At 48.8% G+C, this 25,384-nt stretch overlaps 1 protein-coding gene across 1 annotated transcript in view; it reads right to left on the bottom strand.

Annotated features, from left to right (window-relative positions):
* LOC147108554 (tumor necrosis factor receptor superfamily member 5-like) overlaps positions 1–25,384 on the bottom strand; it is a 92,934-nt gene that overhangs the window by 28,237 nt on the left and 39,313 nt on the right. The window contains exons 2-3 of the mRNA XM_086005233.1: positions 20,352–20,436; positions 13,703–13,828 (exon numbers count right to left, since the gene is read on the bottom strand). Coding sequence (XP_085861359.1) covers positions 13,703–13,828; positions 20,352–20,436 — 211 coding nt within the window. The remainder of the gene's footprint in view (positions 1–13,702; positions 13,829–20,351; positions 20,437–25,384) is intronic.

The raw sequence follows: 25,384 nt of genomic DNA, 5'->3' as shown, positions 1-25,384 counted from the left end.
TTGATAGGGTGGATGCTGGGAGAATGTTTCCCTTGGCTGGGGAGTCTAGAACCAGGGGCCACAGCCTCAGGATAAAGGATAGGCCATTCAGGACTGAGACGAGAAGTAATTTCTTCACACAGAGGGTGGTGAATCTTTGGAATTCTCTACCCCAGAGGGCTGTGGAGGCTCAGTCATTGAGTATATTCAAAACAGAAGTCGATAGATTTCTGACTAGTAAGGGCATCGAGGGATATGGCGATAGGGCCAGTGAATAGAGTTGAGGCAGAAGATCAGCTATGATCTCATTGAATGGCGGAGCAGGCTCGAAGGGCCGAATGGCCTACTCCAGCTCCTATTTCTTATGTTCTTATGATTCGCCACAATTCCCTGTGCTAAACATACTGCCCGGCAAGAGAAAGCTTTGCCAGAACTATCTGTCCTTCCTACCCACCCCCGCCCCCCCCATCCCTGTGAAGGATTATCTGACCTCTAAACCACAACTGTCTGCAGCGGCACAACCGAAAGCTACGGTGCATTGTGGGGCAAATTGTGGCACAGACCCACAATCCTGCACTCTGTGGTGCTGCATGTTGGGACATTCTTCAAACTGGCCCCTGAGCAAGACTCTGTTCAGGACTGTGGCCCTTGACATAGTAAATCTCGTTGGAGTCCATTTTTCTAAGCGTGACAGGAGTTCATCTTTAAGTTTAGTTCAGTTGCAATTTTCTTTAGTTCGTCCTCATGTCTTCTTGTTCTACTTTGCAAAACGCCTCCGCGTTATTGATTCTTTTTCTTTTATCCTCAAGTGTCATCATGGCTCTAGCCTCCGAGACAGAAAGTTGTGGATTTTAGCTTGTCTCTGTTGCCGAGCGTGGTACGGAGCTGGGAATATCCAGGAAGCTTTAATTCACAGTTTGTGCCGTTAGCTAATCTCATCCAGGGAGGTAAAAAGAAAAAAGACTTGCATTTATATAGCGCCTTTCACGACCACCGGATGTCTCAAAGCGCTTTTCAGCCAATTAAGTACTTTTTTTTTTGAAGTGGAGTCACTGTTGTAATGTGGGAAAGGTGGTAATAGAAAGAAGGAAGAAACAAAGCTTGGAGATGGGCTGTGGCAGAGGCAGGAACGGCCAATGTTACGGAGGTGGAAGGAGGCAGTCTTGGTGGACTAAAGCCATCAAGATCAGAAGGTTCTAGGTGCTGTTCCTGCTCTTTGCTGAGTTCACTGACCTCATGAGGCCCTCATTGGGGGTGATACAATTGGCCTCAGCACCAATGCGCTAACAAGGGCTCCTGCTCATGATTGCTTAGTGACCCCCTGCTAGAACTGTGCATCTGAAAAAAGGAAATGAAAGGAAGACTTGCATTTATATAGCGCCTTTCACGAACTCAGGATATCCCAAAGAGCTTTACAGCCAATGAAGTACTTTTTGAAGTGTAGTCACTGCTGTAATGTAGGAAACACGGCAGCCAATTTACACACAGCAAGGTCCCACAGACAGCAATGTGATAATGACCAGATAATCTGTTTTAGTGACGTTGGTTGAGGGAAAATGTTGGCCAGGACACTGGAAAAATCCCCTGCTCTTCTTCGAATATTGCCATGGGAGCTTTTACATCCACCTGAGAGAGAGCAGACGGTGCTTCAGTTTAACATCTCACCCTGGAAGTGCAGCGCTCCCTCATTATTGCACTGGAGTGTCAGCCTGGATTTTCTGCTCAAGTCCTGGAGTGGGACCTGAACCCACGACCTTCTGACTCAGATTAAGAGTTTTTACAGTTGACCTCAGTGCCGCTGGGCTAGAGAAGGAGGTTTAAAAAGAGATTAACCGGGTAATCATACCTGCTCATGCCTTCGCTTGATATTGCCCATGGTCAAGTAGCCCATATTTCACTGCCTAGTCTCTCAACAACAACTTGGATTTATATAGCGCCTTTAACGTAGTAAAACATCCCAAGGTGCTTCACAGGAGCGTATTCAAACAAAATTTGACACTGAGCCACATAAGGAGATATTAAGACAGGCGACCATATGCTTGGTCAAAGAGGTAGCTTTTAAAGGAGCATCTTAAAGGAGGGGAGCAAGGTGGAAAGGTTTATGGAGAGACTTCAGAGCTTAGGGCCTAGGCAGCTGAAGATACAACTGTCAATGGTGAAGCAAAGCGGCCAGAATTGGAGGAGAGCAGAGGTCTCGGGGAGCTGTAGGGCTGGAGGAGGTTAGAGAGATATGGAGGGGGCAAGGCCATGGAGGGATTTGAAAACAAGGAATAGAAATTAGGAATGGGCAATAAATGTTGGCCTTGCCAGTGCCGCCCACATCCACATGGATAAAAAAAAAAGTAAATCTAGGCTGACACTTCAATGCTGTGCAGAAGGAGTGCTGCACTGTCGGAGGTGCCGTCTTTTAGATGGGACATTAAACCAAAGCCCCGTCTGCCCTCCCCTGGATGCGGAAGAGGAGCAGGAGGTTCTTGGCATGTCATGGCCAACATTTATCCCTGAATCAACACCACCAAAACCAGCTTAATTTGTCATTCATCTGCTTGCTGTTTGTGGCACCTTGCTGTGCGCAAATTAGCTGCCATGTTTGCCTACAAACAAACAGTGACTGCATCTCAAAAGTAATTCACTGGCTGTAAAGCTTGATGGGATGTCCTAAGGGCGAGAAAGGTGCTAAATAACAAAGTACTTCCTTCCTTCTAAAGGGAGGAGTAAGTGAGTGATTCTGAGTGAGTGATTAAGTGAGTGGTGAGTGGTTCCAAGTAATGAATGTGTTCACTAGTGTATATAGTTACATACATAGCTGTATAAAGTTTAGGCAAATTTCAGGGAACCTCCAGAACATTTTCCAATTCCTTGCTCGGAATGATGGGCAAAGGATTCTCTGAAGGAAGTAAAATTTGGGGGGGGCAATTTGAATTTTGGCCTCATTCAGATGTCAGGATTCAGATGATTTATTAAAAAAGGCAGCATATCTCTGCAGTGAGACGCTTGATGGTTCACACCCAGTCTACGCGTTGTGTGGCAGGCCACAGCTCCTCAGATTCCAACTTGTGCAGCGACTGCCCTTGGATTGGTCCTTTTTTTTTACAACTCTCCACAGACCAAACCAAGCAAAAAAACCTGGGAGAGAAAAAGAGTGATCCCCTCACTACACAAGCTCAACGTGACAATGAGACGCCCAAACATGTTTGCGCAAGGAAGGTGCGCAAATTGATTTTGCTGAGGCAACAAGCGCCTCAATTCAGGGGAAGCAACCAATACTGCAGGAGGTGTAAGGAGGTGCAGTCTCTGAGCGACAGGGCTGGGGAGACTGGAACTTTAGGGAGTTACCAGAGTTTTAAGTGACAGTGGGCGCACATTAAAAGGAGTGGATTCCATAGTTACACACTGAGGCTGTCTGGTCTGTGTACAAACTCCAAATTGCTACGCGCACCCCCTAACACTTGGTGCATTGTTCTCACCTCCGACACAAAACATTTGGTGATTTGCTAAAATACCACAAGAAGCACAAGCTTCAAACTCCAAGGCTGAGCCTGGGCAAAGGTTCCTCGTTATAATAGGTCCAAACGCCACCCCTTGAAAACCTGACATTTACCTACAAAAACGCACTAAAAAAATTCAGTCCATTTTCATACGTGCTTCAAAGGTCATCCCGCTCTCTATGCACTGACTTCCTGTCAGCCCCATTACCCGTTTTATATGGGCAATCAGAGCACAAAATGGTGGGGAATTCCACCTGCACTCATTTGCATATCAGTATAATGTTGAAATAAAGTTCTCATCTGTTTTGGGTGGGACTTTAGAGCGACCTAAAGCTGGCTGGAAATTGATGATTGGTGCACAATGGGTGGAGATCTGATGACAGCGATGTCAGCCGAAACATCTAACACCCCCTCCATTCACCGACTGCCTGTTCCCCTCTGACCAGGCGGAATGCAACTTCTACCTTTATATCGAATAGTGAGTGACCGGGAGTGAGTAACCGGGAGTGAGCAACCGGGAGTGAGCTACAGGTCTTTTTTTTTTTTTTATTCGTTTTTATGGGATGTAGGCGTCGCTGGCAAGGCCAGCATTTATTGCCCATCCCTAATTGCCCTTGAGAAGGTGGTGGTGAACCACCTTTTTGAACCGCTGCAGTCCGTGTGGTGAAGGTACTCCCACAGTGCTGTTAGGGAGGGAGTTCCAGGATTTTGACCCAGTAACGATGAAGGATAGGCAATATACTTCTAAGTCAGGATGGTGTGCGACTTGGAGGGGAACTTGGAGGTGATGGTGTTCCCATGCACCTGCTGCCTTTGTTCTTCTAGGTGGAAGAGGTCGCGGGTTTGGGAGGTGCTGCCGAAGAAGCCTTGGCGAATTGCTGCAAAGCATCTTGTAGATGGTACACACTGCAGCCACGGTACGCCGGTGGTGGAGGGAGTGAATGTTTAAGGTGGTGGATGGGGTGCCAATTAAGCGGGCTGCTTTGTCCTGGATGGTGTCGAGCTTCTTGTGTGTTATTGGAGCTGCACTCATCCAGGCAAGTGGAGAGTATTCCATCACACTCCTTACTTTGCCTTGTAGATGGTAGAAAGACTTTGGGGAATCAGGAGGTGAGACACTCGCCGCAGAATACCCAGCCTCTGACCTGCTCTTGTTGCCACAGTATTTATGTGGCTGGTCCAGTTAAGTTTCTGGTCAATGGTGACCCCCCAGGATGTTGATGGTGGGGGATTCGGCGATGGTAATGCCATTGAATGTCAAGGGGCGGTGTTTAGACTCTCGCTTGTTGGAGATAGTCATTGCCTGGCACTTCTGTGGCACGAATGTTACCTGCCACTCATCAGCCCAAGCCTGAACGTCGTCCAGGTCTTGTTGCATGTGGGCATGGACTGCTTCATTATCTGAGGAGTTGTGGATGGCACTGAACACTCTGCAGTCATCAGCGAACATCCCCATTTCTGACCCTATGTTGGAGGGAAGGTCATTGATGAAGCAGCTGAAGATGGTTGGGCCTAGGACACTGCCCTGAGGAACTTCTGCAGCGATGTCCTGGGGTTGTGATGATTGACTTTCAACCACCACATCCATCTTCCTTTGTGCTAGGTTTGACTCCAGCCAGTGGAGTGTTTCCCCCTCCCCCCCCCCGATTCCCACTGACTTCAGTTTTATTAGGGCTCCTTGATGCCATACTTGGTCAAATGCTGCCTTAATGTCAAGAGCAGTCACTCTCACCTCACCTCTAGAATTCAACTCCTTTGTCCATGTTTGGACCAAGGCTGTAATGAGGTCAGGAGCCGAGTGGTCTTGGCAGAACCCAAACTGTGCATCAGTGAGCAGGTTATTGGTGAGTAAGTGCCGCTTGATAGCACTGTCGATGACACCTTCCATCACTTTGCTGATGATTGAGAGTAGACTGATGGGGTGGTAATTGGCCGGGTTGGATTTGTCCTGCTTTTTGTCGACAGGACATACCTGGGCAGTTTTCCACATTGTCGGATAGATGCCAGTGTTGTAGCTGTACTGGAACAGCTTGGCTAGAGGCGCGGCTAGTTCTGGAACACAAGTCTTCAGCACGATAGCCGGGATGTTGTCGGGGCTCACAGCCTTTGCTGTATCCAGTGTGCTCAGCTTTTTCTTGATATCACGTGCAGTGAATCAAATCGGCTGAAAACTGACTTCTGTGGTGGTGGGGACCTCAAGAGGAGGCCGATATGGATCATCCACTCGGCACTTCTGGCTGAAGATGGTTGCAAACGCTTTAGCCTTGTCTTTTGCACTCACGTGCTGGGCTCCACCATCAATGAGGATGGGGATATTTATTCATGGAGCCTCCTCCTCCCATTAGTTGTTTAATGCTCCACCACCATTCACGACTGGATGTGGCAGGACTGCAGAGCTTTGATTTGATCCGTTGATTGTGGGATTGCTTAGCCCTGTCTATAGCATGCTGCTTCCGCTGTTTAGCATGCATGTAGTCCTGTGTTGCAGCTTCCCCAGGTTGGCGCCTCATTTTTAGGTATGCCTGGCAAGCTCTTCTACACTCCTTATTGAACCAGGGTGGTCCCCTGGCTTGATGGTAATTGTAGAGCGAGGGATATGCCTGGCCTGAGGTTACAGATTGTGGTGGAATACAATTCTGCTGCTGCTGATGGCCCACAGAGCCTTATGGATGCCCAGTTTTGAGCTGCTAGATCTGTTCTGAATCTATCCCATTTAGCACGGTGGTAGTGCCACACAACACGATGGAGGGTGTCCTCAGTGTGAAGACGGAACTTCGTCTCCACAATGACTGTGCGGTGGTCACTGCTACCAATACTGTCATGGACAGATGCATCTGTGACAGGTAGATTGTAATGTAATTGAGGGGGCTCAGTTGATAACATGCGAGAGTGAGGCTCAGTTTCACGCTATTCCTCAACCTTGATATTAAAACTTCTTAATTCCTTAAGGTACGTTCACACACGCCCACCTGGAGAATTGGCAGCAGCTGATAACTCAAACAGTCCTGGCTACAGGCCTTTGAAGAACAGTGGGGCATGTGGTAAACCACTGTTGTTAGTATTGTTGTTCACCACTGTTGTTAGTACTGTTGTTCACTGTTAGTACTGTTGTTCACTCTTGCATATTGTTGTACTTGTCTGTGCATGCCTCAGCTGACTCCGCCCCTGGCTCCACCCTCATGGCTGGGTATAAAGGTCGCTGCTCGGCAGCCCCCGGCCCTTTTGGATACCAGGCAACCACAAGAGGCATGCTCTGTTCTTTGGTAATAAAAGCCTGTTTATTACTTTCTCAACTTCCAGTCTTTTGTAGCAATTGATAGAACACACTTGTGCCCTGATGCACTAACACAAATTGCAGGTAGGCCCAGCATTCCAACATTTGTACAGTGCAATGGTGCTCTCTGGAGCTAAAGCTGATTGTTCAATTGTTTTACGTTCGCTTATATGGTTGTCACAGAAACAGGGAGTTATTCTCCTCCTATTTTCCCGAGTTCATGTTAGCAATTCTCCCCCCCGACAGTTCACATGGACTCTCACCCCCACAGTTCATAAGAACATAAGAATTAGGATCACGAGTAGGCAATACGGCCCCTCGAGCCTGCTCCGCCATTCAATAAGATCATGGCTAACCTTTGACCTCAACACCACTTTCCCGCCCGATCTCCATGTCCCTTGATGCCCCTAGAGTCAAAAAATCTATCTCAGCCTTGAATATACTCCTGATTTCATAAATCTGGCACAGGAATTCTCACCCCCAGCATGTAGCAGAGTTCAATTCCGCAAAGCACCAGAGAAGGTAAAAGTAGCAGTGAGAAGTGCAGCCGGGGAGTGGGGGTGAGGAGTGGGGGGGGGGGGGGGTGAGGAGTGGAGCCGGGAGTAGGGGGTGAGGAGTGGAGCCGGGAGTAGGGGGTGAGGAAGTGGGGGGGGGGGGGGGGGGTGAGGAGTGGAGCCGGGAGTAGGGGGTGAGGAGTTGGGGGGGGGTGAGGAGTGGAGCCGGGAGTAGGGGGTGAGGAGTGGGGGGGGGGGGGGTGAGGAGTGGAGCCGGGGAGTAGGGGGTGAGGAGTTGGGGGGGGTGAGGAGTGGAGCCGGGAGTAGGGGGTGAGGAGTGGGGGGGGGGGGTGAGGAGTGGAGCCGGGAGTGAGGAGCGAGGGGGTGAGGAGCAAGGGGGTGAGGAGCGAGGGGTGGAGTGAGGGGTGAGGAACGGGGGGGTGAGGAGCAGGGGGTGAGGAGCAGGGGGGTGAGGAGCAGGGGGGTGAGGAGCTGGGGGTGAAGTGTGAGGGTGAGGGGTGAGGAGTGGGGAGCGAGGGGGTGAGGAGCGGGGGTGAGGAGCGGGGGTAAAGTGTAGGGGTGAGGGTGAGGAGCTGGGGGTGAGGAGTGTGGGATGAGGAGCTGGGTGTGAGGGTGAGGGGTGAGGAGCTGGGGGTGAGGAGTGGGGGTGAGGAGTGTGGGATGAGGAGCTGGGGGTGAGGAGCGAGGGGGTGAGGAGCGAGGGGGTGAGGAACGAGGGGGTGAGGAACGAGGGGGTGAGGAACGAGGGGGTGAGGAACGAGGGGGTGAGGAACGAGGGGGTGAGGAGCGGGGGTAAAGTGTGAGGGGTGAGGAGTGGGGGATGAGGAGCTGGGGGTGAGGAGCGGGGGGTGAGGAGCGGGGAGTGAGGAGCGGGGGGTGAGGAGCGGGGGGTGAGGAGCGGGGGGTGAGGAGCGGGGGGTGAGCAGCGGGGGGGTGAGGAGCGGGGGGTAAGGAGCGAGGGGTAAGGAGCGAGGGTAAGGAGCGAGGGTAAGGAGCGAGGGTAAGGAGCGAGGGTAAGGAGCGAGGGTAAGGAGCGAGGGTGAGGAGCGAGGGTGAGGAGCGAGGGTGAGGAGCGAGGGTGAGGAGCGAGGGTGAGGAGCGAGGGTGAGGAGCGAGGGTGAGGAGCGAGGGTGAGGAGCGAGGGTGAGGAGCGAGGGTGAGGAGCGAGGTTGAGGAGCGAGGTTGAGGAGCGAGGTTGAGGAGCGAGGGTGAGGAGTGAGGGTGAGGAGTGAGGGTGAGGAGCAGGGGGTGAGGAGCGGGGGATGAGGAGCAGGGGGTGAGGAGCGGAGTTGGGAGTGGGGGTGAGGAGCTGGGGGTGAGGAGCGCGGGGTGAGGAGTGGAGCCGGGAGTGGGGGGTGAGGAGTGAGGGTAAGGAGTGAGGGTGAGGAGTGAGGGTGAGGAGCGGGGGGTGAGGAGTGGAGCCGGGAGTGAGGGTGAGGAGCGGGGGGTGAGGAGTGGGCGGTGAGGAGCTGGGGGTGAGGAGCGCGGGGTGAGGAGCGCGGGGTGAGGAGTGTAGCCGGGAGTGAGGGTGAGGAGCGGGGGGTGAGGAGCGGGGGGTGAGGAGCGCGGGGTGAGGAGTGGAGCCGGGAGTGAGGGTGAGGAGTGGGCGGTGAGGAGCGGGGGGTGAGGAGCGAGGTTGAGGACTGGTGCTGAGTAGCGGGGCTGAGGAGCGATGCTGAGGAGCAGAGCTGTGAACTCACACAATTTCCATCTGACAATAAAAGGATAAAGTGTAACATAGAAACATAGAAGATAGGAGCAGGAGTAGGCCATTCGGCCCTTCGAGCCTGCTCCGCCATTCAATGTGATCATGGCTGATCATCCAATTCAGTACCCTGTCCCTGCCTTTTCACCATATCCCTTGATCCCTTTAGCCTCAAGAAATATATCCAACTCTTTCTTGAATATATTTAATGAACTGGCCTCCACTGCCCTCTGTGGCAGAGAATTCCACAGGTTCACCACTCTCTGGGTGAAGAAATTCCTCCTCATTTCAGTCCTAAATGGCTTACCCCTTATCCTTAGACTATGACCCCTGGTTCTGGACTCCCCGGCCATCAGAAACATCCTTCCTGCATCTAGTCTGTCCAGACCTGACAGAATTTTATAGGTTTCGATGAGATCCCCTCTCAACCTTCTAAACTCCAGTGAGAATAAGCCCAATCGACACAATCTCTCCTCATACGTCATTCCTGCCATCCCAGGTATCAGCCTGGTGAATCTTCGCTGCACTCCCTCCATGGCAAGAACGTCCTTCCTCAGGTAAGGTGACCAAAACTGCACACAATACTCAAGGTGCGGTCTCACCAAGGCCCTGTACAACTGTAGCAAGACACCCTTGTTCCTGTACTCGAACCCTCTTGCTACGAAGGCCAGCATACCATTTGCCTTCTTAACCGCCTGCTGCACCTGCATGCTTACCTTCAGCGACTGGTGCACAAGGACCCCCAGGTCTCTTTGCACTTCCCCTTCTCCCAATCTATTGCCATTCAAATAATAATCTGCCTTCCTGTTTTTGCCACCAAAGTGGATAACCTCACATTTATCCACATTATAGTGCATTTGCCATGTTTCTGCCCAATCACCCAACCTGTCCAAATCGTACTGGAGTTTCCCGACATCCTCCTCGCAGCTTACCCTCCCGCCCAGCTTTGTGTCGTCTGCAAATTTGGAGATATTACATCCAATTCCCTTGTCCAGATCATTAATATATATTGTGAACAGCTGGGGTCCTAGGACCGATCCTTGCGGTACCCCACTAGTCACTGCCTGCCACTCGGAAAACGACCCGTTTATTCCAACTCTTTGCTTTCTGTCCGCCAACCAGTTCTCTATCCAAGTCAATACCTTGCCCCCAATCCCATGTGCCTTAATTTTGCACGCTAATCTCTTGTGTGGGACCTTATCGAAAGCCTTCTGAAAGTCCAAATACACCACATCCACTGGTTCTCCCTTATCTATTTTACCAGTTACATCCTCAAAAAATTCCAGTAGATTAGTCAAGCATGATTTACCTTTTGTAAATCCATGTTGACTTTGTCCGATCCTGTCACTGCTTTCCAAGTGCTCTGCTATTACATCTTTTATAATAGACTCTAGCATTTTCCCCACTACCGATGTCAGGCTTACCGGTCTATAATTCCCTGCTTTTTCTCTACCACCTTTTTTGAATAGTGGGGTAACATTAGCTACCCTCCAATCCATGGGTACCGTTCCAGAGTCTATCGAGTTCTGGAAGATGATCAGTAATGTATCTACTATCTCTAGGGCCACTTCCTTAAGTACCCTGGGATGTAGACCATCAGGCCCTGGGGATTTATCGGCCTTCAGTCCCATCAATTTTCCTAACACCATTTTCCTACAAATACTGATTTCTTTCAGTTCCTCGCTTTCATCCGACCCTATGTTCCCCGGCATCTCTGGGAGGTTATTTGTGTCCTCCTTTGTGAATACAGAACCAAAGTATGCATTTAGTTGGTCTGCCATTTCCTTGTTTCCCATTATAAATTCCCCTGATTCTGACTGTAAGGGACCTACGCTTAACTTCACTAATCTTTTTCTCTTCACATATTTATAAAAGCTTTTACAGTCAGTTTTTATGTTCCCTACTAGCTTACTCTCATATTCTATTTTCCCTTTCTTAATTAATCCCTTTGTCCTCCTTTGTTGACTCCTAAACTGCTCCCAGAGGCGCAGATACTGACCACCAACACACTCTGTGGGCTCCAAACTTGGTTTGACAAATGCCCAAGATGAACTCACATTGGACCCATACCACCTGTACAAAGAAGGAACTACCAGCCCATTAGTCTGGCCTTGATTCAAACTCTGCTTCACAAGACAAAAGGTCAGTGTACAAACCCACTCCAGAGCCATGTGACAATTCAACCTAACTCACGAGACATGACAGAACAGTCCGCTTACACCCGACACCAACACACCACTCACAAAGTCTGAAACACATTGGCACTCCCACTTCTAGTTGAGGTTGATTTACCACATCCTGTAACAGTCATTTTTAGAATGAACATTCGAGTTATTGGGAGTCAATAGGGTGGTCTTATATTCTACGAGTTTCTCACCCTCCCCTTTACTTTACACTTTCTACCCTTCCCTCACAGGGATTCTGATTGTGTTCCAATATGGCGGCTGGCGTGCCGTGCACATTCTGATCCGGAAGTGCGGAACCCGCCATACTGGTATAGGCATCCAAGGTTCATGCCTGAAACAGGCATTAAGCACCCTATTTGCATGTTTGAGGCCCCCTTTGTACAATTGAGCTGCCGAGTGCAGCCGGTGCTGTTCAAGAAAACTAGGTCTACATGTGGCCTAACCAGTGTTCCTTAAGGGGACCGCTGTACCCCCCACCAAAAAGGTATGTGCTGTAAATAATACTTAACTGAATGAGAGCCAGGAGGTGCAGGAGTAAACGGGCTGCTACCAACCACTGCTCACCCCCACTCCTGATTGCCTCCCTACCCACTCGCCCCCACCCCATCTCCCGATCGCCACCCCCTCTCTCAATCACTTCCACCCCCTCTCCCAGTCGCTCCCTCACCCCTCCTCTCCTGGTCACCCCCATCCCTTCCAATCATTTTACCAGCCCCCTCTCAGTCGCCGCCCTCTCTCCCGATCATTTTCCCTCCTCCAAGACCTACCAGAGACCTGGAGCAGCACCACTATATCCCGTGATCCCCTGTCAGAATGGGCGAGCTCCCACTCAAGACGTTTCTGTGGCTAGGAACTCACCCAAAGTATTATAATGAGACCAACCCCAAAAATGACAGCGGGGTTGGTGCTCACGATATCGGGCAAGCACGAATTGCAAGCCACCTCATTTCTGGTCAGGCGTGTGTCTGATCAGGAACACCAGGCTCCACTGTCTGGATTTGCACACCAGAATTGGTCACTTGGACAAGGTATGAGAGGGTGGTGAGTGCACATGAACTGCATCCCAGCTTGAGTCAGGACCCACAACTGGAGAAAGTCAAAATTATTTTATTTTTATTACTCGTTACGCCTTGTTCATCTCATTGATTGAATACATTGACACTATAAATTCATTTCTAACCTTCATTAAACAATCATGTTTTGCCTCTATGGTGTACCAGGAGACACATGTGTATCAAAGCCATTAGACAACAACTTGCATTTATATCAGTGATTATTTGCAACGCACATTTGACTCTCTCTGTGCATGTGTGCCCAGCTGGTGCCGCGCATGCCCACTCGATCCGGCCATGCATGCACAGTAACCAACGGTGTGGCAGCGGTCTGCATTGCCACACTTCACTCCACACAGCTCCGTCCGGAAGTCAGGGGATGGGGTGGGTGGCCTGGGGGCAGGGGGGGAGGAGAGGAGAGGGGATTGGATGGAGGAAAGGAGAGCGGGGGGGGGGGGGGCAGAGAGAGAGGAGATCGGAGGGGGGAGAGGAGAGGACATCGGGGGGGGAGCGAGAAGGGAAGAGAGAGAGGGGGGATTGGAGGGGGAGAGAGGAGATCGGAGGGGGGAGAGAGAGGGAGAGGGAGAGAGAGAGAGAGAGAGAGAGAGAGAGAGAGAGAGAGAGGGGATTGGAGGGGAGAGAGAGGAGATCAAGGGGGGGAGAGAGAGGGGATGGGGAGAGATAGAGGGGATTGGAGGGGGGAGAGGAGATTGGAGGGGAGAGAGGAGATCGGAGGGGAGAGAGAGGAGATGGGGAGAGAGAGGAGATGGGGAGAGAGAGAGAGAGAGAGAGAGAGGATTGGAGGGGGGAGAGAGGAGATCGGAGGGGGGAGAGAGGAGATCGGAGGGAGAGAGAAGGAATTGGAGGGGAGAGAGAAGAGATCAGAGGGGGGGGAGAGAGAGAAGGAATTGGAGGGGAGAGAGAAGAGATCAGAGGGGGGGGGAGAGAGAGAAGGAATTGGAGGGGAGAGAGAATAGATCGGAGGGGGGAGAGAGAGGGGGAGAGGGGAGAGAGAGAAGGAATTGGAGGGGAGAGAGAATAGATCGGAGGGGGGAGAGAGAGGGGAGAGAGAGAAACGATCGGAGGGGGACGGGAGAGAGAGAAGGAATTGGAGGGGAGAGAGAGAAGAGATCGGAGGGGGGAGAGAGGAGATCGGAGGGGAGAGAGAGAAGGGATCGGAGGGGGATGGGAGAGAGAGGGGGATTGGAGAGAGAAGAGCTTGGAGAGGAGGGAGAAGGTCAGGAGCTGGCGAGGTGGGCGGGGGGGAGGTCAGGAGCTCAGGAAGAGAAGGGCAGGATTCTGTTCGGGGAGGAGGAGCACTGAGCCACAACTGACACTAAGAGGTAGAGACAAAGAGGAGTTATGGGAAAGTCAAACATATCAGACTAAGTGAATAACTGGAGAATCCAAAGCCAAGAAGATGCTAAAAGGAGAAACAGTATAAGGATTGGGGTGAGGGAGAATATTAATTACAACCAATTAAAAAAAGTGAAAGGCACCTGCCTGGATCACAAGCTGAGTGCTTCCTGCAGTGATCTTCCTTAGTCCACACAGGTTGATAAAAGCCATTTGAACAAGGCTGACAACTTGAATATTTATTTGTGTCACATTCTATCACCATGAATGAACCTGCAAAAAATAAAACACCCACTTTAAAACTACCCACCATTACACTGGAAGGCATAACCTTGTAACAGAGTGTCAGAAGGGTTATGGCTTTCATTTATATTGTGGCGGTACCACCGGTTGTACCTTACATAAAGACATATAATTCCCTTTAACTTACCTTACTGTATGTATAACTTACCTGTTGGGGCCGTTGCCCCTTTAAGATGCACCCTAACGTGTTGACGTCACATCACGTACGACGTGACATGCGTGCGGCAGCCGCCGGCCCGACTCAGCCTTCTAGGACGGCCACCGGCATAGCCCGGCCTAGCGTCTTCGGCCTCAACGGCCAGCCAACAGGAGCGACGCGATCTTCCGCTCCTGCGGCAAGCACCTGCACGGCCCGGCTTCCCGACTTCGGCCTCAACAGCCAGCGACACAACGACGCGCATCACGTGACGCCCTAAGCGCGGGAAACGCGAACGTGATGATGTCACAACACAAACGTGATGACGTCATCACGCTCCCCACAGGACTACAAACTCAGTCCTTGTGGAGTCCCCGCTGGGACAAGACCTATACCACGATGCTCCTACAGTCAGCCATTTTACCTGCCATCTTACCTGATGTAATTAGTCTGTTCCTGTAAATAAACAACTTGTTAATAGTTCGTCGAAGTCAAACTCTCTTATTTAGTGGCGATCTACACGAACCGCTACAATATAATGATTTATTTTGTCCCTCAGAAACAAGTCACAGGGCTTCACACGATGAATTACTTTGAAACACAGTAGCTGTTACGTAGGCAAAGGCGGCAGCCATTTAGCGCACAGCAACATCCCATAAAAAGGAATCTGTTTGTGGTGGTGTTGGCTTAGCCAGGATATGGGAGAACTCCCTGCACTTTGTCTGGTGTCAGGGGATCTTTAATCCATGTGACCTGAACAGGCAGGGTCTCAGTTTAACATCTCACCCAAAGTGTCAACAATTCAGTGTTCCCTTAATTCAGCACTGCCGTATCAGTGTTCAGGTTTTGGAGTGGGGCTTGAACCCACAAACTTCTGACAGTGAGCGGGGTACTATCAACCGAGCCATGCTAGCACTTAACAGATTGTGTATGTCAGAATATTTCTATTCTTGTATAATAATAGTTGATCGCTTGTACCGACCCTTATGGACAAAAAAAAAAGTCTCTCTTCTAAAGGTTTCCCTGCTTCTTTGCCAATCACCAATTCTTTCTGTCCCTCTTTCTTTCTGTTTCTTCTCTCTCCCTCTCTCTCTCTGAATCTAACACTGCATTGCGTTGTCTGTATCACTGTGTTTATGTTTAACTCTTTTTCTCACTCAATCACTTCCCTCGTTGCTCTTGCTCCTGCATATCTCTCAATCTCGATCAGGGGGGAATAGTGAGCACCCGGATCAGGGGGAATAGTGAGCAACCAGATCAGGAGGAATAGTGAGCACCAGATCAGGGGGAATAGTGAGCATCCAGATCAGGAGGAATAGTGAGCAACCGATCAGGTGGAATAGTGAGCAACCAGATCAGGAGGAATAGTGAGCACCAGATCAGGGGGAATAGTGAGCATCCAGATCAGGAGGAATAGTGAGCAACCGATCAGGGGGAATAGTGAGCACCGGATCAGGGGGAATAGTGAGCACTGGATCAGGGGGAATAGTGAGCACCCGAACCAGGAGGAATAGTGAGCACCCGGACCAGGGGGGAAAGGGAGCACCGGATCAGGGGGAATCGTGAGCACCAGATCAGGGGGAATAGTGAGCATCCAGATCAGGAGGTATAGTGATCACCGGATCAGGGGGAATAGTGAGCACCGGGTCAGGGGGAATAGTGAGCACCCGAACCAGGAGGAATAGTGAGCACCCGGACCAGGGGGGAAAGGGAGCACCGGATCAGGGGGAATAGTGAGCACCCGGATCAGGGGGAATAGTGAGCACCGGATCAGGGGGAATAGTGAGCACCGGATCAGGGGGAATAGCGAGCACCCGGACCAGTGGGGAAAGGGAGCACCGGATCAGGGAGAATAGTGAGCACCAGATCAGGAGGTATAGCGAGCACCGGATCAGGGGGAATAGTGAGCACCGGATCAGGGGGAATAGTGAGCACCGGATCAGGGGGAATAGTGAGCACCCGGACCAGGGGGGAAAGGGAGCACCGGATCAGGTGGAATAGGGAGCACCGGATCAGGAGGTATAGCGAGCACCGGATCAGGGGGAATAGTGAGCACCCGGATCAGGGGGAATAGTGAGTACCGGATCAGGGGGAATAGTGAGTACCGGATCAGGAGGTATAGCGAGCACCCGGATCAGGGGGAATAGTGAGCACTGGATCAGGAGGTATAGCGAGCACCGGATCAGGGGGAATAGTGAGCACCCGGATCAGGGGGAATAGTGAGTGCCGGATCAGGAGGTATAGCGAGCACCCGGATCAGGGGGAATAGTGAGCACTGGATCAGGGGGACTAGTGAGCACTGGATCAGGGGGAATAGTGAGCACTGGATCAGGGGGAATAGTGAGCAACGGATCAGGGGGAATAGTGAGCACCCGGATCAGGAGGAATAGTGAGCACCTGGATCAGGAGGGATAATGAGCACCCGGATCAGGAGGGATAGCGAGCACCGGATCAGGAGGAATAGTGATCACTGGGATCAGGGGGAATAGTGAGCACTGATGAGTTACTGAACCGCCACCCGGCACTCAGTGTTGACCAATCACAGGGAGCACCGTCTACTGCCATTATGGCAACAGGTTTTAACACCTGACCTGACTCCGGTTCTATATATAACCCTGCTGTGCTCAGTGCTGTCACTGGGTTCCTCAAATGGAAAGAGTTCCATTCCCAGTAGGAAGACTGAGCTCACCCTCAAAGGTATAAAATTCACAAGAAAGAAATATAAATCAGGGTTCTGTAACCAACACAAGACATTCAAACTTCGCTAATATAGCTACTGACATCATCAACGTAACAATGTTATACTTTCAAGTTCTGTTCCAACCCAACTGTAGCATTATTGATATTGAGCTTATTCTGATAGATCATAAGAATTAGGAACATAAGTAGGCCATTCGGCCCCTCGAGCCTGCTCCGCCATTCAATAAGATCATGGCTAATCTTCGACCTCAACTCCACTTTCCCGCCTGATCCCTGTATCCCTTGATTCCCCTAGAGTCCAAAAATCTCTCTCGCTCAGCCTTGAGACTCAGACTGAGCATCTACAGCCCTCTGGGGCAGAGAATTCCAAAGATTCACAACCCTCTGAGTGAAGAAATTCCTCCTCATCTCAGTCTTAAAAGGCCGACCCTTGATCCTGAGACTATGGCCTCTAGTTCTAGACTCTCCAGCCGGGGGAAACAATCTCTCAGCAACTATCCTGTCAATCCCCCTCAGAATCTTGTATGTTTCAATGAGATCACCTCTCATTTTCTAAACTCCAGAGAGTATAGGCTCAATCTACTAAATCTCTCCTCATAGGACAACCCTCTCATCTCAGGAGTCAATATAGTGAACCTTTGTTGCACCACCTCTAAGGAAAGTATATGCTTCCTTAGAAAAGGAGACCAAAACTGAGCACAGTACTCCAGGTGTGGTCTCACCAGAGCCCTGTACAATTGTAGCAAGACTTCCTTACTCTTGTACTCCAACCCTCTAGCAATAAAGGCCAACCTGCCATTTGCCTTCCTAATTGCTTGCTTTACCTGCATGCTAACTCTCTGTGTTTCCTGTACGAGGACACCTAAATCTCACCATTTAAAAAATATTCTGTTTTCCTATTCTTCCTACCAAAGTGAATAACCTCACATTTCCCCACATTATACTCCATCTGCCATCTTATTGCCCACTCATTTAACCTGTCTATATCCCTTTACAGGCTCTTTGTATCCTCCTCATAGCTTACTTTTCCACCTAGCTTTGTATCATCAGCAAACCTGGAGACCTTGCACTCGGTCTCTTCATCTAAGTCATTAATACAGGAAACTTTGTGATATCCGGCAGCGACGGGACCGGCGTGTTGCCGATCTATCAAAACTGCCGGACATACAAAGTTAATGTTGAAGCATATGGAGGTTTTCATCTCCGTATCTGACAACAAACACTGTTGCTTAGCAACAGCTTCTAAAGACTCGGCTGCAGCTGCAAGCGTCTCTAGCTGAAGCTGTTGCTATAGCTACAGACCTTGCAGTGGCTGACCGGAAAAAAAACGGAACGAGATCTAAAAAAACTTACAGAAAACGGCTCCTGATTTTTGCCGTTAGATCGAGTATTCCGGACATACAACCTCTGGATAAACCAAAGTTTCCTGTATAGATTGTAAATAGCTGAGGCCCAAGCACTGATCCTTGCAGCACCCCACTAGTTACAGCCTGCCAACCTGAAAATGACCCATTTATCCCTACTCTCTGTTTTCTCTCCAGTAACCAATCCTCTATCCATGCTAATACATTACCCCCAACCCCATGAGCCCTTATCTTGCGTAGCAACTTTTTATGTGGCACCTTATCAAATGTCTTTTGGAACTCCAAATATAATATTCAATTCAATTCAATTCAATTCAATTTTATTTGTCATATATGCAGCAGACGTGTGTACTGCACAATGAAATGTTGATTTTTACGAGTCCTCCCAACATTGGAATAAATAAATAAATAAATATCCGTCCCTTCATTGGTATCTGCATCTTTATTGAAATCTCTCCCCGTTATTGACATCTGTGCCCCATTAGAGATTTGCTCCCTCACCAGCCCCTGCCTCCTTAAAGACATCTGCCCCCTCACAGACATGTATCCACTTCCCAAAATCTGCCTGCTGTTGCCTGCACCAAGTCAGCTCCATTAATACATTTGTTTCCTTTCCCTGAACCTCTGTTTTCAGCTGGCGTTGCAAGAAATCCGAGCCTGTGGTGTCCCCTCCCCTCCACTCGCTCTCCAGTCAAAGACGACAAAAGCATATTGTTGGGAGTTCAGACAATCCCATCATCCATAGCGAAAGGGTCAATCGGCAATCCCACCCTCCTCCCTTCGGAACATGACTGAAGTTCAGGGTCTCACTGTGAGGAATAGCTAGTGCCAAGCTGTGTCCCACTGCTCTGTCATACATCCTGTTTACAGCAATCCAGAGAGTGAGCTTCAAACAAGGAGGATAGTAACAGACTTCAGGAGCGCATATATAGTCTGTTGAAATGGGCAGACACATGGCAGATGAAATGTAACACAGAGAAATGTGAAGTGGTACATTTTGGTAGGAAGAATGAGGAGAGGCAATATAAACAAAATGGTACAATTTTAAAGGGGCAGCAGGAACAGAGAGACCTGGGGGTGTATGTACACAAATCATTGAAGGTGGCAGGACAAGTTGAGAAGGCTGTTAAAAAAGCATATGGGATCCTTGGCTTTATAAATAGAGGAATAGAGTAAAAAAGTAAGGAAGTTATGCTAAACCTTTATAAAACACTGGTTAGGCCTCAGCTGGAGTATTGTGTTCAATTCTGGGCACTGCACTTTATGAAGGAGGTGAAGGCCTTAGCGAGGGTGCAGAAGGGATTTACTAGAATGGTACCAGGGATGAGGGTTTTCAGTTATGTAGAGAGACTGGAAAAGCTGGGATTGTTCTCCTTAGAGCAGAGAAGGTTGAGAGGAGATTTGATAGAGGTATTCAAAATCATGGAACGGTTTTGATAGGGTAAATAAGGAGAGACTGTTTCCAGTGGCAGAAGTGTCGGTAACCAGAGGACACAGATTTGAGGTGACTGGCAAAAGAACCAGAGGCGACATGAGGAAACAAAGCGAGTTATTGTGATCTGGAATGCGCTGCCTGAAAGGGCGGTGGAAGCAGATTCCATAGTAACTTTCCAAAGAGAATTGGATAAATACTTGAAGGGAAAAAAATTACAGGGCTATAGGGAAAGAAGAGAGGGAATGGGTCTAATTGGATAGCTCTACCAAAGAGCCAGCACAGGCATGATGGGCTGAATGGCCTCCTTCTGTGCTGTATCATTCTATGAGTCAATGAACGCTCAGCCACACAGTGTAACAACTACACTGGCTGCATTGAATGCACATGTACCATCGAGGCACTGATAAAAACACTCCTCCATCAGTGTCTAAAATCAATTTGGTTTAAGTTTAAGATGATTAAATGATTTGGTAGGAAATAGTTTCTCTATCTACCCAGTGGTGGGGCGTCCAGACCAAAGTGACAATCTTAAAATTAGAACTGAATGGCCTCCTCCTGTTCCTTCCTTACAGGTGCAGCATCATTAACAGGAAATTGGCAAATAAACAGTATAGAACAGCAAATTCTGGAAATCTGAAAAAAACAAAAGAACACTGGAAAAAAACACCCCTTATTCCAATGAAGGGTCTACACTCCAAATTTGAACCTATCTTTCTCTTTACCGGTACTGGTGGGCACTGCAGTGTATTTCCAGTATTTTCTGTACTTATGCCAAGATGCTGTTTTGGTACTCTCAGTGACTTCCCTCCCCCTCCCCCTCCAACCTCACTTTGACCCAAACCCCCGAGAAGTACTTACCAGGGCCGCATTTGAAGCAACACTCGTCAGCCTTGAAGTACTGGATCTCGAGGTCACAGTCACTGGGGGTGGCACATAGGTAAAGCTGAAAATCAAACACAGACACGCAATGCTCAGAACAATGCTAGTCTTCTCCACACAGTCCCTTCTTAATGAGAATCAGCCTCCTTCAAATCATTGGCCAGAATTTTCCAGGGTGTCAGCAGGCAAGATCGGTGACAGGTCGGGTGGGACAGTGGTTTTTTTCGACAGCGGGTTGGGAAAGCCTGTTAAGGGTCTGTTAAGTACATTATAATGAGTTTAATTGGGTCGCCCGCCACTGCCGGTCGGGTCTGCTCAGCGCTGACAGGCCCGCCACAACGCATCTTTCCCAATGTCAGGTCTGTCAGCGCTGAGCAGACCCGGCGGGCAACCCACTGTACTTAAACTGTACTTAACAGACCCTGAACAGGCTTTTTTAACCTTACTTTTTAACTTTAACTTCATGGCCACAGGAACCACGTCTGTCAACCTGAGGCGGGAGTTCCGTGGCCATTGCTCCAGCTGATTACTTGACAGCTTCAAATGTGCAGTAAAAGCTCCCACCTGATAGATGATCACTTTCCTCAGGCAGAAGCTGTTTCTCACTGCATTTCCACAACAGATTCAGCATGCTGCAAGTCTTTCCACAAGTCTCCATCCAGTCTCCTATCATTACCTCTCTCACCATTGACAGATTGCTTCCGTCATCTGTACTTCACCTGCCATCTATTCCATCAGCATGGGTGCTGTTTATACTGTCTCACCTTGGTCCACAGAATCAGACCACGATGAGCCCCAACACCAGCAGCACCAGGCACGCTAGCAGCACCAACAACACCAACCTTCTCCGCAATCATCTGATGCTGCACAGGACAGAGGGCATCAGCACCTGAGCACATTGCTGCCCGGGAGGCCAGGGATGGCCTCACCACGGCCAAATTTACTTCACTTTACGCTGTACACCCTAGCTGCTGTTGGACTGCTTTCTTGTTCTTTTTCATTTCATTTCATTGCTTTAAACACACTCAGTTGTAGTAATGCAGGATCAGGTCTTTATTGAAACCTCATACTATCCACAACCAGTATGAGTGCTGCTGAGACACACATTTCACAAAACAAGTGTGAGCACAAGTTGCTTTTGAGACACACACTATCCATGATTCCAGTGTGAGCTGCTAAACAGTGTTCCCTTACATTTTCTTATACTAATTTTCACCTTAGATCACTACATTCCATGCATACTATCAATAAATCCTGGTTTATCAAAGGTACATACAAATGCCAGCAGAATAACAACATAAACTAAACAACTAGGCTCTCAACTCTTCTAATTGCTGCAATAAAACTCTTGCCATCCATTTTATTACTACTGTATAACACACAGGTGATCAAGTTGACACTTTATATGGCTGAATGACTCTCACACCTTCTACTATCTTCTTTCCTGTGAGGATATCCTTTGCTTTGAACTCTTCTTACCCAATTTACAACCCAGGCTCAGCACAAAGCTATTTTAACTTTTAACCCAACACGTGCTGGTCTCAGACTGCGCAGAAAGAATAGCGAGGTATTCGGGTAATATGGACTTTCACTCCCACAGCTGCCACATGATGCGCTAGGTTGGCACCACCCCACACCAATACCATAAAACATCCTTATAATGACCAAGCCATTCCTTTCACACTCACCACCATTGCGGGGGGTACCATTGTCTCACCATTCACTGCAACTCACTAAACCAAAGGTGCACACAAATCTGTCCAAGAACGTAAAGTGTTGCAAATAAAGATTTCAATGTTTGACAGCACATTAATAGAAACTTTACATGAACATTGGCTAAAACACCCAAGTGGCTACCCTTGTGTGTTGTTAGTTGGTGTGATTGCACTTGGATGAGGGTGAGTGTGAGGGGTGGCTAGTGAGATGGGGAAGTGCTAATGTAGATGGAGAGGGATGGGTGGAGGTGCAAGGTAAGTTGGTGTGAGTAAGAATGTGAAGAAGTAGAGTAGGGAAGGCAGAGTAATGGGGATGTGATGAGAGGCACAGCAGAATGAGGTTGCGTGTGGCTTTGTACTAACGTTTTGTGATCTACTGAGATCACTGAAACGTTTGTGCCATTGCACCCAAGTCCTCCTGACCACATCTCTGCTTGTGCCCGCCTGTGTAATATGCAACCAGGCTGTTTTGGTGTCCTGGGGAGGTCTCTTCCGCCCATCGGAAGAAAAATTAATCATCCGTGGCTAACTAAGGAAGTTAAGGAGGGTATCAAATTGAAAGAAAAGGCATACAATGTTGTGAAGATTAGTGGTAGGCCAGAAGATTGGGAAATTTTTAGAAACTTGCTAACGATGACTAAAAAGAGGGAGAAAATAGATTAGGAGAGTAAACTAGCAAGAAATATGAAAACAGACAGTAAAAGCTTCTACAAGTATATAAAAAGGAAGAGAGTAGCTAAAGTAAACGTTGTTCCCTTAAGAGGATGGGACTGGGGAGTTAATAATGGGAAACAAGGAAATGGCAGACTTTAAACAAGTATTTTGTATATGTCTTCACGGTAGAAGACACTAAAAACATACCAATAATAGTGGAAAATCAAGGGGCAAAAGGGAGGGAGGAACTTAAAACAATCACTATCACTAGAGAAAAAGTACTAGGCAAACTAATGGGACTAAAGGCTGACAAGACCCCTGGACCTGATGGCCTGCATCCTAGGGTCTTAAAAGAAGTGGCTGCAGAGATAGTGGATGCATTTGTTGTAATCTTCCAAAAATTTCCTAGATTCTGGAAAGGTCCCAGCGGATTGGAAAACCGCAAATGTAACGCCCTTTTCAAGAAAGGAAGGAGACAGAAATCAGGAAACTATAGGCCAATTAGCCTAACATCTATCATTGGGAAACTGCTGGAGTCCATCATTAAGGAAGTGATAGCAAGACATTTAGAAAATATTGGCCCAGAAATTCGGGTCGGAGGCTTCCCGTGGGTGCAAGCCTCCGACATGCACTTACCTTGTGCGCCGGCCGTTGAGCTGTGGGCCCCCATGGAATTGCGATCCTGGGCCTCCTCCAACTGCCGGCGTGCAGTGCTTGCGTATCCCAGGGGCGCAGTTAGTTCGATGCGTCCCCTGGGATCACGTGGGCCATGGAGAGCCAATGGTAACAGGGAATGCTTCATTCATAAGTTTGACAGGAAGAGCTGTTAAACCTATAAATACTATATAAGCCCCAAAATATCACTAAAACTTCAAATAATTTTTTTTTTTTTTAAATCACATTTTTAAAATAATTATAAATTACATGAAATAACTATTTTAAACAATAATTTATATTTTTGAAAAAATTAATTATTTTCTAACAGGGCTATAAATAAACTTTAAAGTATTTAAAAATAATAAACCTGTGGAAAAATGTTTTAATTTTAATTAATTCACCACTTACCTTGTTAAAAGCAGGCCTTGTGCCTGCTTTTCACATGTCTAACTTCTGGAGACTTACCTTCCCGGAGAAGCCTGGAAAAAAAGTTCGATGCGCACGCGCTCTCTCTCCCGCACACGCGTTCCACCTCTTAACCCCTTCTTTCAGGGGAACGGAAGTTCCGGTTTCCCGCGCAAGCGCAGTGCATGCACGAAACTGGCACTTTCGTTGGGCCTACGCGCGAGTACCCCGTGCATACTCACGCGTTGGGACCTGAATTTCTGGGCCATTAATATAGTCAAGCAGAGTCAGCATGGTTTTATGAAAGGGAAATCATGTTTGACAAATTCATTAGAGTTCTTTGAGGATGTAACGAGCAGGGTGTTTAAAGGGGAACCAGTAGATGTAATATATTTGGATTTCCAAAAGGCATTCGATAAGGTGCCACATAAAAGATAAGAGCTCATGGTGTTGGGGGTAATATATTAGCATGGATAGAGGATTGGCTAAATAACAGAAAACAGAGAGTTGGGATAAATGGGTCATTTTCAAGTTGGCAAATTGTAACTAGTGGGGTGCCACAGGGATCAGTGCTGGGGCCTCAACTATTTACAATCTATATTAATGATTTGGATGAAGGGACTGAGTGTACTGTAGCCAAATTTGCTGACGATACAAAGATAGGTGGGAAAGCAAGTTGTGAGGAGGACACAAAGGGCTCGAATTTCCAAGCCCCGTGGAGGCGGGTTTGGAGGCGGGAGTGGTGGGAAAATTGCAGAATCGGGGGGCAGGAACCCATCCCGCCCCCAACCCGCCTCCGTGCCAATGTCCCAGAAGGCGGGTATCTGACCTGTGCTGGGAGCCGCCTCCCTGAGGTGGGAAAGAGATTAGTGACAATTAACTTAATAGCAAAATACTGCGGATGCTGGAAATCTGAAATAACAAGAGAAAATGCTGGAAATACTCAACAGGCCAGGCAGCATCCGTGGAGAGAGAAACAGAGTTAACGTTTCAGGTCTGGGACCCTTCATCAGAACTGGAAATAGCTGGAAATGTAACAGATTTTAAGCAGGTGCAGAGACAGGGAGGGGGGGGTTTAGGAGGGAGGAAGGAATTGAAAGAACATGCCGTGAAAATGTTGCAAATGGGAATGGCAAAATCATACTGCATGAAAAATGGGTGCAGGGATTATTATCTGAAATTGTTGAAATCTATGTTGAGTCCGGCAGGCTGTAAAGTGCCTAATCGAAAGATGAGGTGCTGTTCCTCGAGCTTACGTTGAGCTTCATTAGAACAATGTAATAGACCGAGGACAGAGAGATCAGAGTGGGAGTGAAGTGGAGAATTAAAGTGACAGGCGACCGGAAGCTCAGGGTCACCCTTACGGACTGAACGGAGGTGTTCCGCAAAGCGGTCGCCCAATCTGCGTTTGGTCTCCCCAATGTAGAGGAGACCGCAGCGTGAGCAGCGAATACAGTATATTAAATTGCAAGAAGTACAAGTAAATCGCTGTTTCACCTGGAAGGGGTGTTTGGGGCCCTGGACATTGGGAAGCGAGGAGGTAAAAGGGCATGTGTTGCATCTCCTGCGCTTGCATGGGAA

The sequence above is a fragment of the Somniosus microcephalus genome, chromosome 13 (assembly GCF_052327205.1).
Source record: "Somniosus microcephalus isolate GS21.2 chromosome 13, FLI_Smic_1.0, whole genome shotgun sequence".
NCBI lineage: Eukaryota > Metazoa > Chordata > Chondrichthyes > Squaliformes > Somniosidae > Somniosus > Somniosus microcephalus.
The sequence above is the reverse complement of the archived record's forward strand: the minus strand, read 5'-3'. Positions and strand labels throughout refer to the sequence as shown.